The sequence below is a fragment of the Stegodyphus dumicola genome, chromosome 4 (genome assembly GCF_044657685.1).
Source record: "Stegodyphus dumicola isolate Sdum_Otavi_A_Nest chromosome 4, ASM4465768v1".
Classification (NCBI taxonomy): domain Eukaryota; kingdom Metazoa; phylum Arthropoda; class Arachnida; order Araneae; family Eresidae; genus Stegodyphus; species Stegodyphus dumicola.
Window position 1 is genome coordinate 160,781,396 of NC_140771.1, and position 14,943 is coordinate 160,796,338.

At 30.4% G+C, this 14,943-nt stretch overlaps 1 protein-coding gene across 2 annotated transcripts in view; it reads right to left on the minus strand.

Annotated features, from left to right (window-relative positions):
- Positions 1-1,180: 1,180 nt before the first annotated feature.
- The window catches only part of LOC118199992 (uncharacterized), a 104,204-nt gene continuing 90,441 nt past the window's right edge, over positions 1,181-14,943 (minus strand). Inside the window, exons 9-10 of one of the 2 annotated variants that reach the window (XM_085815701.1) lie at positions 8,331-8,414; positions 1,181-6,494 (exon numbers count right to left, since the gene is read on the minus strand). In XM_085815701.1, the coding sequence (XP_085671827.1) occupies positions 6,410-6,494; positions 8,331-8,414 (169 nt within the window). In that variant the 3' untranslated portion in view covers positions 1,181-6,409. Of the gene's footprint in view, positions 6,495-8,330; positions 8,418-14,943 lie in introns of both variants that reach the window. The other variant, XM_085815700.1, reaches the window with a different exon arrangement.

The following is a 14,943-nucleotide window of genomic DNA, read 5'->3' on the forward strand; positions in this document are numbered from 1 at the left end:
CAGTTGTATGACCGATACAATGCATCTTTCCTCTGGAGACACAGGCCAATGACAGAAACATAATTCCTCATAAAAAACTGGGTGCAGAGGAATCTAATCAAGTAAGACTGGATGTACATTAAAAGGGGGGAATTGTACCTGATAAAATGGTAATGCAACAATATTCCTCCTCTGGACGATTTGTAAAAGCCCCAAAAAGACTTGATCTTTTAAATAATGTTTGTTATGAGCTTGAGACTCAACCTGAGTCTCAAAGGGGGGGGGAAGGATGTTGTGAAATGAACTGAAGTAATAACTGGCGCAATGTGCTGCTGTTCATGACGTCAGCCTGCATGCTGAATATTTCGAATGTTTTCCCTGTAGACAGAACTGAAAACTCATATCGGAAGCGTAAAAGACTGTTATGATGAAAATAAAGAAGTGTTGGCTCATTAAGATTTTTTTGTCTTTATTCATAATGCACCCAGTCTCGGGTAGAGGCAGCCCGCAATTGAATGAACTGCTTTGAATATATTTTATTTATATAGTTTCTGTGTTCTCTCTAACACCCATATATGCAGATTTGTTTTTCTAGAAATGATTATATCTTCTAATACGACAACAGGGAACACAGCTAGGAATATACATGAGTACATGGGACAGTACAAGTAGGACTATACTTCCTTGAGCTGCAAATTCCCCAGACTTAAACTCGGTCAAAAATCTACAGGCCTATATAAGTTGGGTTGTTCACTCTATGGATACTCTACCATACTCACACCAACAGCTGTCAACTGTACTGCAGTCAGCATGATTCCACTGTGAAAACTTTCCAGGACTTTATTAGAACCTGTTCACACTGCACATTATGATTATTCTAAATTTTAAGATTTCATCATATTAATGCGACTTCACTGTGTATATGTTATACATACATTATTTGCATGATTAAAATTGCTATAAATTATACAATAATGTGTAAGAAATTTTATTGTAAGCAGTGCTATATACAGTGTTATCAACGATGATATTAGAATGATAGAAAGCTGAATAAAAACAAACCATTAACAAATTAATTTTGATTTGTGGAAAATTAATTTTCTATATGCAATAATAACTCTTAAGTTCATAAGAATCCTACTGGATTTAGAATAACCATTAGCAGAATCGGTACATGTATTATAAACGTGCTACAGCAGAGTTGTTGAAATAGTTCAATTTTATTTTTAATAAAATCAGAAACGACTGGAATTATTTTTTATAACACTTTATATTATATGTTATAAATAAAAACAGTATTAATAGTATAAACAGTTATTTCACGACAGTAATCAAATCTGCAAATTAAATCGAAACTTAAAATTTTGTTTAATTCCATAAAATGTTAATTATTTAATACAGATGATAAAATAAACTTATAATACTTACATTTTTGAGAAGCTGGTGAATTTACAAAAAACTACAGAAACATTCAGATCGTCTACTAGGGAAAATTGTCATCAGAAGAAAAATCCCCTCAACACCAGCAAATTCATATTTACATTAACATGAATTGAGAGCAAGCACTGATGATAGTGTTTGAGAAGATATACCAATGATTTAATTATTTTTTGCTTTATAATAATTGCAAATTTGTACTATATTTTTTAGACAAAAAATTTAAATTTAAAATGTACAAAGAATGACAGTTGTAATTAAATTTTTTTTTGATTTAAATAGGGAGATATTTGCATAAATGACAAAAGATGGATTATAACTTTCCAGTATATAAATATCAAAACTGGAATTGATGCATCTGTTTTTTTTCCATCATAATCACACAAGAATTATATATAATTAAAAACATGTCTACAACTGAATATGAAAAAAACTGATTATTAGTTAAACTAATTGATGGTATAAGGGATTAGATTATTTCAAAATTTTGCTTCATTAATTGCTAGAAATTATGAATTACAGTTTCTATGCAAATTTGCAAAGCATATTATGCCACTGAGTAGTATTTGAAGAATAAACTGAAGATTCTTGAGTTTAAATAATTTTTCATCATTTTTAAGGCATTTTATTCATTTATTATTTTTTAATAGATGGACACTGAAAAAATTTTAAAACTTTGGTGCATCCCACCATGGGAATTTTTCTATTATTATTTATTTATTTATTTTTGGTGTGATTATTTTTTTGTGTAGCTTGGAAAGTGCAGTTATAATTGAAAAACATATAAATGATTTATCTTTTTCACAAAATGACTTAAGCTTTTGATAATGAACTGTTCATTTTCTTAATGATAATAATGAATTTCAAGAAGTATTTGAAGTAAGTTTTATTGGTACTACTTGACGTTCACAAAGATACGGCAGCCATAAACAATATCCAAGTAGTCTATACTTGGCGCCATTTTGATAAAGGGTACCATGAAAATAAATAGTACCATTTTATTAAATTTTGTCATTCATTAATACGTTGTTCTTGACTAAAAATTAAATATCAATATGGTAATGTTAGGGAAATCAGTAAATAACTGATATTTGTGTAATGGAATTATATATAACAAACATATATTCCAAATGTACAATGTAGAAATTAAATAATGAGAATATTAAATGAGAATACTAAAAATTAAATATCAATATGGTAATGTTAGGGAAATCAGTAAATAACTGATATTTGTGTAATGGAGTTATAATATACCAAACATATATTCCAAATGTACAATGTAGAAATTAAATAATGAGAATATTTTTTTTTAAAACTACCCTTGTAAAACTGCTGATTGAAAATCAAATTGTATTTTGAAAAGTCATTAAGTACCTAGCCAAGATGACTTTTAGTGATGCATTTACACCATTCAGTTAATAAAACCTTTGTTCCAAACACGTTGTATTGCAATTTCTGCCTCCATGGAAATTTCTTTTGCTCTTTTTTCCCCTCTGTTTCTCAAAAATATCCAAATTATGACATCAGCTGTCTTATTATCAACTTTTGTAAGACACAAACAAAAGTCATCTTTTTGTTATTTGAATATGCCACCATATTGCAGAAGATTCATGATTTTGAGTAATATACATAACTTATGTAACTATTTTTTATGCATTCTAATTACCTAATCGCCACACTGTGTACACAATATGCAGAATTATAAAAATACATTTCACATAAAATTTCATTTTTTAACATTAATAAAAGACCATGTTTTTAAAATACATAAAAAGCAATTATTGCACATCTAAATATATCATAGTTGTCAAACTTGAAATATGAAAAAGCAAAAGTGTGTGAGAGGCTTTTGCAAGGCATGGCCACAATTACAAAAGAACTCCAAGGTTATTTTAAATTCAGTTTATAATGCACAATCCAAGTTACTGAGCTAATTTCAATGTGATTCTAACATAAAATATATTAATATTTAAGTAGCACTTGATTTTGAATTTTAAATTGTATGGTAATTTTAATATTTAATTATTTTTTAAAAATTTTATGTCTCGGCTAATTTTCTTAAGACTTTCATACAGAAGAATAGCTTTTATTTATCTAAGTACTTCTAAATATGAGGAAAATATAATTAATAATTAATATGCATACCATACACACTGTGTAGATACACTTAGCAACATACCATTAATTGATATAAAACAAAATTAAATACAAATAGTAATCAATTAAATATTGGTTAAAATTTGTAAACAATTTTACAGAGAAATCTACAATTCAGGTTTGGCAGCTATGAATATACATCAGGGTGTTTCATTTTCCAAACGATGTGACTTTCATAAGACTATGCTTACACCCCGAGTCTGAGTGATGTAAAAGATATATATGCTAACTTTCAAGAAGATTGGATAATATTTAGGGGTTGCAAACATTGATCACTTTTATCTCAAACTAGTGAAATTTCTAATATTCAAATGCTTTATATTAATGGGTTTCTCAAGTATTTCTTTAATCCTTTGCAAGTACTTGTGAGTACTGTGCAAGTGAACTTCAAAATGGAAAAAGAAATATGACTGCTACAAAAGGGCATAGTAGCTAACTTTTAGGAGCTCTGCTCCTTTCAAAAGAACAAGTACTTTTAGTTTTTATTTACCATTGGTAAGAAATGAAAGAAATACTTTTGGATGCTGTTAAATCTACCATTACTGAACTACAGGAAGTGTGGAGGAAAGCAAATATCCCTGTTAAGACAGTGACGAATATCTGTACTGGTACACAGAAGCTGTACAAAGAGTGCCAAAATCTGGGTTAAGAGAAATCGAGAAACATGGATAAAGAAAATGTGAAATGGCAGATTTGGAAAGATTATCTTGCTGAGTTATTTGACATTTCTAGGCAAAATGTGATGGATATGATTAGCATATCACAAGAAGATAAAGAATTTCTTAGGTCACAAAGAGAAGATTGTATAAGTTTGTCAGAACACTTAGGTGAACTAAGTGTACAAAAGAAGACAAAAATTATTCAAATGAAAATAAACATTACAAAGCTATCACTGAAATCAATAAGACAGTTACACTGGAAGACTCATATCCATTATTGTCAGCATCTAGTGACGAAGAGGCCCAGTTTTTGCCTCCAGCAATGAAAAAATTAAATTCAAGGCCTAGATTAAAACCTCTTGATCAGACACTCACATCTACTTGGAATTGAGAACAATTATTCGAAAAGCAAACACTTTATTTACAACAACTGGAAAGAACCTTCACCACAATGTTTTGAAAAGTTCCATATCTTCAGCTACTGTTTCCAAGCTTGGACAATCAACAGAAGTAAAATGGCAAAAACATCGAACAATCATTCTTTGAGAAACCTCTTCATTTCATCTTGCATTGGGGATAGTAAACTTTTGCCCTTAGTTGCCCATGGCAGTGCCAGTACTTTGGAAGACAGAGTTGCATTTCTATACACAGGCAAAGATTTTGAGCATTTTCTTGGCATACCTGTTGTCCTGAAAGGCACTGGTGAGCAGATGGATGAAGTAGTTCTTCAGGAAGTGGACGAGTTTGGGCCACGTGACAATATCATCAGTATTTCTTTTGATACTAGAGCATATAATAGAGGATTGATTGAAGGAGCATGTACAAGAATTGAAGGGGAATTCAGATGAACATTATTCTGGTTGGTTAGCTGACATCACACTTATGAACTAATATTGAAAGAAGTGTTGTGGCATACCATCAAGTGTTCTTGACATCCAGGTTTTTTTAAAGTTCCTAAGTCTGTGTGCTTCATGTGATAAGTCATATTCGACAATGCTAGATGAATCAAGTCCTGTTCAAACTTTCTAGAAGAAAAATGAGTGAAAATTAACTACATCCAGTATGTCCTAAAAGGTGGAAGCCATCTAAAAGAAGACTACAAACAGTTATTACAACTCTCACTCCTATATTTGGAAGGTTGGTATCAAAACGACTTTAGTTTCAGGATCACAAGGGCTCTGCATCACGCAAGGTAAATGGCAAAGGTACTTTATGCACTTAAAATTTTCCTCTTCACTTAACAGTTAAATATTCTTCAATGAGAAATGAAAGGAATGAAACAGGTAGCAAATTTTGTCAGCCTCATATACGTTCACTTGGCATGAGACAATTTAACTTGGTGGGCTCCAAAGAAGGATTTGGATATGCACTTCTGAGCACTTACCCATATGCAAATGCCAAAAAATGTGCTTTCACAGCTGCTAAGCGACACTTTTAGTATCTGTCAGAAACAAATGTAGGATTGGCATTTTCAGACGATTGTATTATTCCGGTTGATAAGAAAAATGTAACTAAAAATTTAGAAACCAAGCTTGCAAGGAAAAAGGGAAATGAAAAGATTACAGGGTAAAAATTTAGTTTTTGAAGGAAAATACCTGAGCTATTTCATTACTAATAAAGCAAAGACATGCCTTGAATGGTTTGGGATCCTCGACATGACAGAATACTAGCATGATTCTCTAAGAAGCCATGTGAATGCTCTTGAGGTGGTCGATGATACAGCAGAAAGAGGCTCTGATTAAAAAGTTTAACGATTTGGTCAGGGATGGGCAATAGAACAATTCTTGCTGAAGGTAGTTGAGCATCAAAGAAATGTTTCCACCATGTGAACAAAAGAAGGGACTGCATCATTCAATGTTCATTAATATAACACATGCTTTGCCTATCATATTACCTATTAATCTTAGCATTTGGTTTTAATATTATTTTTAAGTTTGTGATTTCTGGTTTTCCCAATAAAAGTAATGAACATTAAAAAGTCGCATTTTTTAATTACTTTTACAAAACTGATCAAAGTGTGCAATGTTCTTGAAATTTAGCAAAAATAACTTTTACATCACAGCGACTCGGGAAGTTAAAAAAGACTGCAAAAATTTTACATTTTATTTTTTGCCTTATAAAATGAAACACCCCATTAGACATAAATGAGAGAGGAAAAAAAAAAAAGAAACTAAATATTATGTATTAATTTCTTTCATCTTTTCCCAGTAAGACTGAACTTCCTTGTTTTCCCAATGTGGCACTGAAAGATTTTCAAAAAATCTGTAACAGAAATTACAGAAATATATAAACAATTTTTTTCAAAACAAATCAAAGAAATATTCCATTGAAAATGTATAAAAATTAGAAACACATTTCCACATGTGAAGTTCATTTGGTATGAGAGAGAAAGAACTTCAAAAACTAATGAATATTTGCTGGGTTAACATTAATAAGCTTCAAAACACAATTCAAACTCTATATTACATTATTTATTTTTATTTTGTATTTAAAGTAGGAAGGTTTTAGAGAAATGGAATGTTTTACAGAAATCTTTAAGAGTGACTAAAATTAAAGATTTTAATAAAAATAATATAATACTATAAGGATGAAACCCAATAAACCTAGATAGCAATAAGGTTAAAAGTTATAAGCATATATTGGAGACTTAGTAATGAAAATAGTATTGATACATCCTCAGTTTGGCTGTAAGCAGCTGGCTGTACATAGTTTTACCCCACATATAATATTGTTATGAATTTTGTACTTAGGGAAATTAGAAGTCAAATTGTTGTATTTCTTTTGTATAATGTAATATGAAAAATCTAAAGAGACTAGCTATACCGGAAAAGTAAGAATACAGATGCAAGTACATCTAACATTGAGTTAATGGGTATCTTGGTAATTTAGTGAGATTTCCCCAAGCTGGCAATGGTTTTGGCGACTAATTTTTGTCATCAAATTTGGTGAGAAGTCACCAAATTGGCGACATATTGGTCCGGTCCCTGTATCGCTGTAATAGGTATTGTAATTGAATAAAGATAATTGATCATTACATTAGAAGTAACTGTAATTCGATAATTTCGAGAAGCAGAAAATACTAAAAATACCTTGGCGGTTAAGTGAAAAACTATATAAGGCCGGGGACAGTATCTGCTCTCAGTTGTTATTGTTGTTAGCTGTTAGCTCAGTGTGAGTTCCAAGTACTATCTGCGATTTAGCTTTGTTCTTTAGCTGTGCTTAGACTTGCTTTGTGTTTAATTCACAGTAGATTGAAGTGTAACTACTGACTGTACTCTGTGATATTGTGGAAAGCTTTACTTTTTTTGTGGAAAGTTCCAGACCTGTGTAGTGTTTCTTTTGGTAAAATAAACTTTACCAACCTATTATTGGGGTGTGCGCATTCAGTCTATTACGAGCCAGTACTCATACAAAATTTTTTCATGTCAAGAGTGGATAGAATGCTAGTGACAAAAAGAGTTGCACACAGCCTCATGGCAGCCCTAAGTCATGAGACACTTTACTCATGGCAGCCTTAAGCACCTAATGCTTGTTGCTGTGATAGCACCATTCTGAAATCTACTTGGTTAGAGCTGGTTAGAGTAAAATGTAAGTAAAATTTAAAATTAATTTTAACCTATTGATAAGTAAAAATTCCATTTTTTTTAAACTTTTATTTGTTTCTTTCATTTCATTTGCATCTTGATTTTCATTTCATTTTTTCATATATTTTTTAGTTTAAGTATTGTTCTGCATGAATACTATATTTACTTTTGAAATTATTGCAATTAGTTGTCTATCCATGTGCCTGGGAATTATTTCACATTTTCTGACCTTCTTTAAGATTCTGATTCAGAATTTCTAAAACTGAATAGAAAATTTAAAACTGGAATTGGAATTTTGTTCAGAAATGCAAAATGACAAAATAAACACACTCCTCATGAATTGTTGGTGGTTGTATGGAGAGGTTCCAATTCCCCTTGATAAGTCAGTATCTTCCTATGAAACCAGTACTATCTAAATTTCACTTTGCATTTCATAGGAGATAATTTTCATTTACATATTCACTATAGAAATAAACAATGTATTAATTCATATATATATATTAAAAAAACTTACTTTTTTGATACTTCATCTTGAATAGTTTTTTCATAAGATGTTAAACCATTCATGATTGAATGTAGATTCATCTCGAGCAACTTTCTGCTGAGAAAATTAAAACGATTTTGAAAACTATAAAAATACATATCAGCCTTTGATATTTTCTTTAAAAAATAAAAGTCATCAGATATATATACAGTCAAAAGTCTTTAATCTGGACTCGTCGGGACTTTGATTCCGGATTATCGGTTTTTCCGGATTATAGATCACCAATTTAAATCTGATAAGATGGCATGCAGAAATTATAAAATTAAAAATATGAAACCGTAATTTATGAAATAAAGAGCAATTATGATCTAAATGGTATAAAAAAAAAAAAAAAAAAAAAAAAAAAAGAGGCTTAATTTTTATTTGTTTACTTTATTAAACATTTCTTTCAATGCGCGCATGCGTAAAGCATACATTACGCATAGGCGAAATTAGAAAATTGCAACCAGAAAACTATTTGATGTGTATTTGTGATATTTAGAATGACGAGGAATTTGATTTAAATCATATCAAAGACAGAGTACATTGTGATGAAATACCACATTTAGTAAGAAATTATGAGCCGAATAAAATCAAAACATCTGCCCTGAAGATAAGGATAGTGCTGACAGATCAACTTTCAGTTCATTGCGTGCTATGACGTCCCCCCCCTCCCATACACAGAGCAGCGTGAAATTGATAAACAGATTTCGGAATGGTTAGAGAAACAAAGGGTATGCATTTATCCACTTTTTGTTTGATGGACATCGAAATGTGCTTTCGCTTTGTAGATCCTTTGGCAGCTCCAGAATTGGAAATTCTTTCGAAAGTTCAAGCTTACTTTTAAAAAATTGCTCCAGGGTTCGTACACATTTCCTTACATGAAAATTAAGGCCTTTTAAGGACTTTTAAGGACCATCAAAGAAAAAATTAAGGACCTATGAGCAAACAAAAAAACGAATAGAATAAAGCAATTATCCATACAACCAACTTCATGCTTGTAATTTCACTTTAAGAAACTAACAGAAGTGTGTATTATGCACTATTATTAAATTCACTTTAATACTTACCATAAAACAATTTTGAAAATTAAACTAACTTCCTACAAGTTATGAAGTAGATAACATTAAATAGGAACATAATTTCTTTAAAAACATGTATAAGTGTATTTTACACTAATAACAGTCACTATTTTAGAGATTTACATGATTATTATTTAACTTATTTGATATTTATTTAAACACAGTCAACTACTATTATAATCACAATGTAAGAATATTTTGCAGATTAAAATAACTGATTTGTAAACATACAATTTATTTCCTTGGTTTTTTGAAAAATACTGGAATAATAAACTGTACAATAAAAGACACAAAACATTTGTGCTTTTTTAAGATCTGAAATCTTTTCAGCTATTTTAACATCTAATTTATTTATGTCTATTTCCTTTTCTTTAACTATTCTTCTAAGTTCATTTGCTTTGATAAACAAATCAATGTTCATGCTGGTCTCAGCTTCATCTGCTAAAGCATCTACTTCTTCATTAATATCTTTAATGTTCCTTTGAAGAAATTTTTTCTTCTGTTTCATATAATCAATTTCTTCTTCAATGATATTTCTTTTCCTCTTTGAATTTTCAGATTTAGTTAAAGATTTTTGTTCTTCTAAATACTGCAAATATTTAGACCTTGCAGAAGCTGCTGCTGATCTCATTTCTTTATTAATTTCGATATTAAGAACACCTCCAGAAAATTTTATGTAATCAAATACTGTGCGTTGAAAAATGTATGATGAGTCACATAAATTTTCAATTTCAATTGCTTTATATACAGAGAAGCCCCTTTCCACAGAGGCCTGTCCATGTGACAAGATAAGAATCATTTTCACTATTTTCCATACTTTTAAATAGTGAAAATCATGAAAATAAGAAGTGAGAAATGTGTCAAGAGAAAGATTTTGAGGATCAAAAGTAAGAAAATTCATGTAAATTTGTCTTAACTACTTTGTCTAGAAACTCTCCAAACTGCAGCAGAATTTCATCCCAATCATCTTGTAAAACACGTTTATTCTGCATTAATACTGTCAGAACTATTTTCATTTTGTTCTGGGCTTTTTCTGGACATTTTAACCATCAATCGCAGGTCTATATAAGATGCATTTCGAATAAGAGAATAATTTATTGAACATTTAGACATTAAGTGTTGTACCATTGTTAAGACACATTGTTGACCTTCTTGTTTCAATGCAAAATGTCCCAGCAGCAACTTTCAGCTTGTGAAATGTCCTTCTTGCGGCATTTATCATTCATTAACTGCTCAGCAATAAATCCCAAATAAACTTTACTTTTATCTTTATAACAATTTGGATCATCAAAATTAAAATTTATAAAGATTTTCTGCTTTAGTTATTTTTGAATATTCTAGTTTCAAAATTTTAAAGTGCTGAAGGCAATCATTTACAAGTTTTAAGATATCTTCAGCAAAAAAGGGAATAAGTGGTTTATCACGTCGATAATATTCAAGAAAAGGCAATAATATTTTTGACAGAGAGAGAAAAAAATTTAATTTTATAAGAAATGTTTTATCTTTAGTTGCCTCCAAAATATTTGAGAAGGACTTAGATGAAATTTTTTTAAAACTTCCCTATTTCAACTTCTTTAATGTACAGTAGCAAGTCATCCCATATTTCAATGGCTTTTTCAACTGCTGGGACATTTTGCAACCATCGGTAAAAGCAGAACTTCACAGGTAGCTTTTTTAAGCCAGATATACTTAAAAAATCTTCACGTCTTGCAGGAGAATCTTTAAAAATCCAATATAAGGAGGATAAGAATGATGGAATGTCCCAGCCAGTGGATGACATCCTATGCTTGAAAGCATTGTTAAGAATGTGTAAACCACATGTCCCTAATGTCAAGCATTGAATGTTATATTCCTTTGTCAAGTCCTGTTGCAATAAATCATAAAATTTCCAGTTTACTGCAGGACCATCCATCGATATTTGTAAGAGTTTTGACAAGTCTAGTTTTTCAACACATTCATAAAATTTGGATAAAATAATTTCACTTGTTGCATGCCCTATAACTGCAGAAGTAAGGTACTGAGTTTTGACCTTATTTTTGTGATGCCAGTACCTCACATAAATATCTAGTTGCTTCTTTTGATTTGTGAGATTAAGAGTCTCATCAAATAGTAATGTAAAAAACTCAGCATTTTTACAATGCTTTAGTAACAAAGTTTTAAAATAAGGGCCAAGACCAAAATAACAGATATAAGCACATTTCTTTTCACCACATGAAAACCATTTTGCAATGGAACTATCCGAGAACATTTTTAGTGAATAACGGCCCAATATCATCGCACGATTTAAGAGAATAACGGCTTTTGATGCACTTAAAAGCCCACAATATTTCTGCATCCGTAACTTCAGATTTGAAAAGAAAAGAATTGATTTTATTATTTTCTACACTTATTGATGTTGAATTAGCAGTTAAATCTTTTCCTGAAGTAGATGGTTCTTCTAACTTGACAAAATTCATGATACTGTTAGAAGAAACTCTGCAGTTGAGAAGGGAAACATGTTATTTTTAAAAAAATCTTAACAGACGGTCTCTCTCAGATAAGAACTCCACAAAATACATCCCTCAAGAATTCCAAGTCCCACCCACTACCATAAATTTCTTCACCCAAGTCTTGCCGACTGATATAATTCAAAGCCCCTACTGCCGCTAAGAATTTTCGGACACCCTACACTTCTGAGTCAGACACGAAGAGAACACACTGCCAACTCCCCCACTAGAAAGAATGTAAGTTACTTAATACCTTTCTGGCCTTTATATCTTCATGTACATTCACTGATCTTATTTATATTATTTTCTATTTTATTTTTATATTATTTTTATGTTCTCTTTGATTTGTTTTTGCAAAGTTTGCATTATTTATCTTTTTTATAATCTTCTATGTTTATTTCAACTTTACTTTGATTTCGATTTCATAATGACAATTTCCAATGTTTAATTTCTACAAATAATATAGTACTCAAATACATAAAGATGATAGTGTCGGGGACGATTACTCGAGTTTTACAAGATTTCTCTACAGTAATTGATTTTTACTCCAAATTGAATTGACTAAAATGCTTCATGAGAATCAGTTCTTTGAGTAACAACTATTCGCGGAAATATTTGGCCTGACTAGAATTGCCGGTTTGGCTTTAATTTATAACTCGAGTAAAGACGAAACACTTTCATATTTACGTATTTCTATCAATTATTGATCATTGAACGGGAGTTGGTTTGTTCCCCTTGAAAAGTCAACTAATTTCCGATCAATGACAATAATTACATGTTTTAATTTTTACTTTTACAATTGTAATATTATTCTTCGTGATGATTTAACTCCAGTCCCCGTTGAAACATTATTAACATTTTGCTTTCAAATTACTTCAAAACATCTTTCAAAATATAACTTACCAGTATGGATGCACACTTTTAAAATAATTGTACTTTAATTAAACTTAGGAGATAATATAATCAATTAATGAATACGGTTTAGGAAATAAATTATTATTAACTAACTTTGCAGCAATTGCGCAAGTAATAATAACTTGTATTCGCACTAAATGGATTTAAGTTCATACAACATTTGATATGCTAAATAGCAGCTATTAGCGCTATTTATCTCTTACCTAATGTACCCACTTTATATATTATCTCCAACCTTTTTAAGTTTTAAAGTTCTTATACAAAAACTTTACTGTATTGAAGGTTAGCAGCCTCCTTACTTTTATATCTTGCTAGTTTAACTCATATTGAAATCACTAAATGTCATTCCACTAGATGACAAACTTGAAAATTTAACGCCATGCCTGCTACAGGTAAACCCAAAAAACAATTTCTATGAAAAACATTTAACTGTATTTACATGATTACATGCGGTACTTGACATATTAAATATATAGGACAGACTAAAAACAATCTTAACTTTCGAATCAATAACCATAGAGCTCAAATCAAAAAATTCAACGCACAAAAAAATAACATTAAAATAAGTACACCATCACAACTTAATACAGCAGAATTAGAACACTTTAAACACCATGACTTCAACTCTATTCAACTTCAGATACTAGATATAATACCCAATCACAAAACACGAATTTTTCAGGAATCTCTCTATATACTAAAACAACGTTCACTTTATCCATATGGACTTAACACTTATATACATAGTCATAGAGATACTTCTAAGAAGTCTATTTTCAGCCAATTTAAACTCTACAGCATCAAAACGCAGAGAGGAAAAAGAGGAAGCAAAATAAAAAATAATGCGAGATTTTTATCCACTTTGGATACACTTGCATTGAAAAAACAATTGAAATGTTTTTTTGACTCAGACTGTTTTCCCAAGAAACTTCTCAACTGGTTACACTCCTGTACTAATAAATTCCTTATAAAACTAAAAAAATTCATTCAAGAAAGCTACGACAACATACAAATCATTAAAGACATGATTCTTGATTTTAGTCTTTTCAGACTCTCTAATAGTCTCACTCAACGCAAAATTTATTTTAAAGTCAATTTTCTGCATCCGCAGTTTGACAATATTCATTTCTCAAGAATCATCAGAGATTGTAAAGATTACTTCCCCGCAGTTGACACTATACCAATGATTGCATTTAAATATCAAAGGACCTTAAGCAACTTGCTTACTAACCACCATGAAATAGATGAAACTGCAGAATGACATTGTAAGACACCAATTTACAGCAATTACGTAGATTCTCATCACCAGCACATAATTACTGGCAACCTGAATATCATACAAAACCATCAACTAAAAACACTAATGAGTTATGGTACAAAATTTAGACCAGTCAGAAACATGACTACAAATTACTGTTACAAGACTTTCGAAAACAACATCAACGAATTTATAGTTAAAGCAAGCTATCAACTGAATTTTCCCATAGATACCTTCTTAAAATGGAAAACTAAAATTCTTCAACGCATATCCACAGAAATCAGTCACCTCAAATTTAAAAGTACACTGAACTGGTCGCAACTTACATCTGATATTAGTAAATTAAAACAGCTTTTTACTATTACAAAAATAGATAAAGCAACTAATAACTTTAGCATTATATGAAAACACTGAGATTCTACACTGAGATTATTCATAAAGAACTTCTCAACGCAACTACTTATCAATCAGCCAACCTTACAGAAACATCTATAATAAACAGGATTAAAACTTTTCATAAGAAACTCAATATTACTTTCAATGCAAACTACAACAGATTTACTAATCTTTATGCGATTCCCAAATTCCATAAAACACCATTAAAATTTAGATTTATAGCTAATGGAACTAATAATTACAAGAAAAATAGAGACTATTATTTTTCAATTCAACTTAATAAAATCTGTAAATTTATTTTCAATGATTGTAACACTAATCATAACTATTGCTGGATCATTCATAATAACACTCCTGTCATTAATACCATTCATACCATTAACATCCAAAACATTAACTGCTATGATTTTGAAAACTGATATACCTCACTTCCTCTAGAAGAAATCTATACCAGTCTACTTGATCTA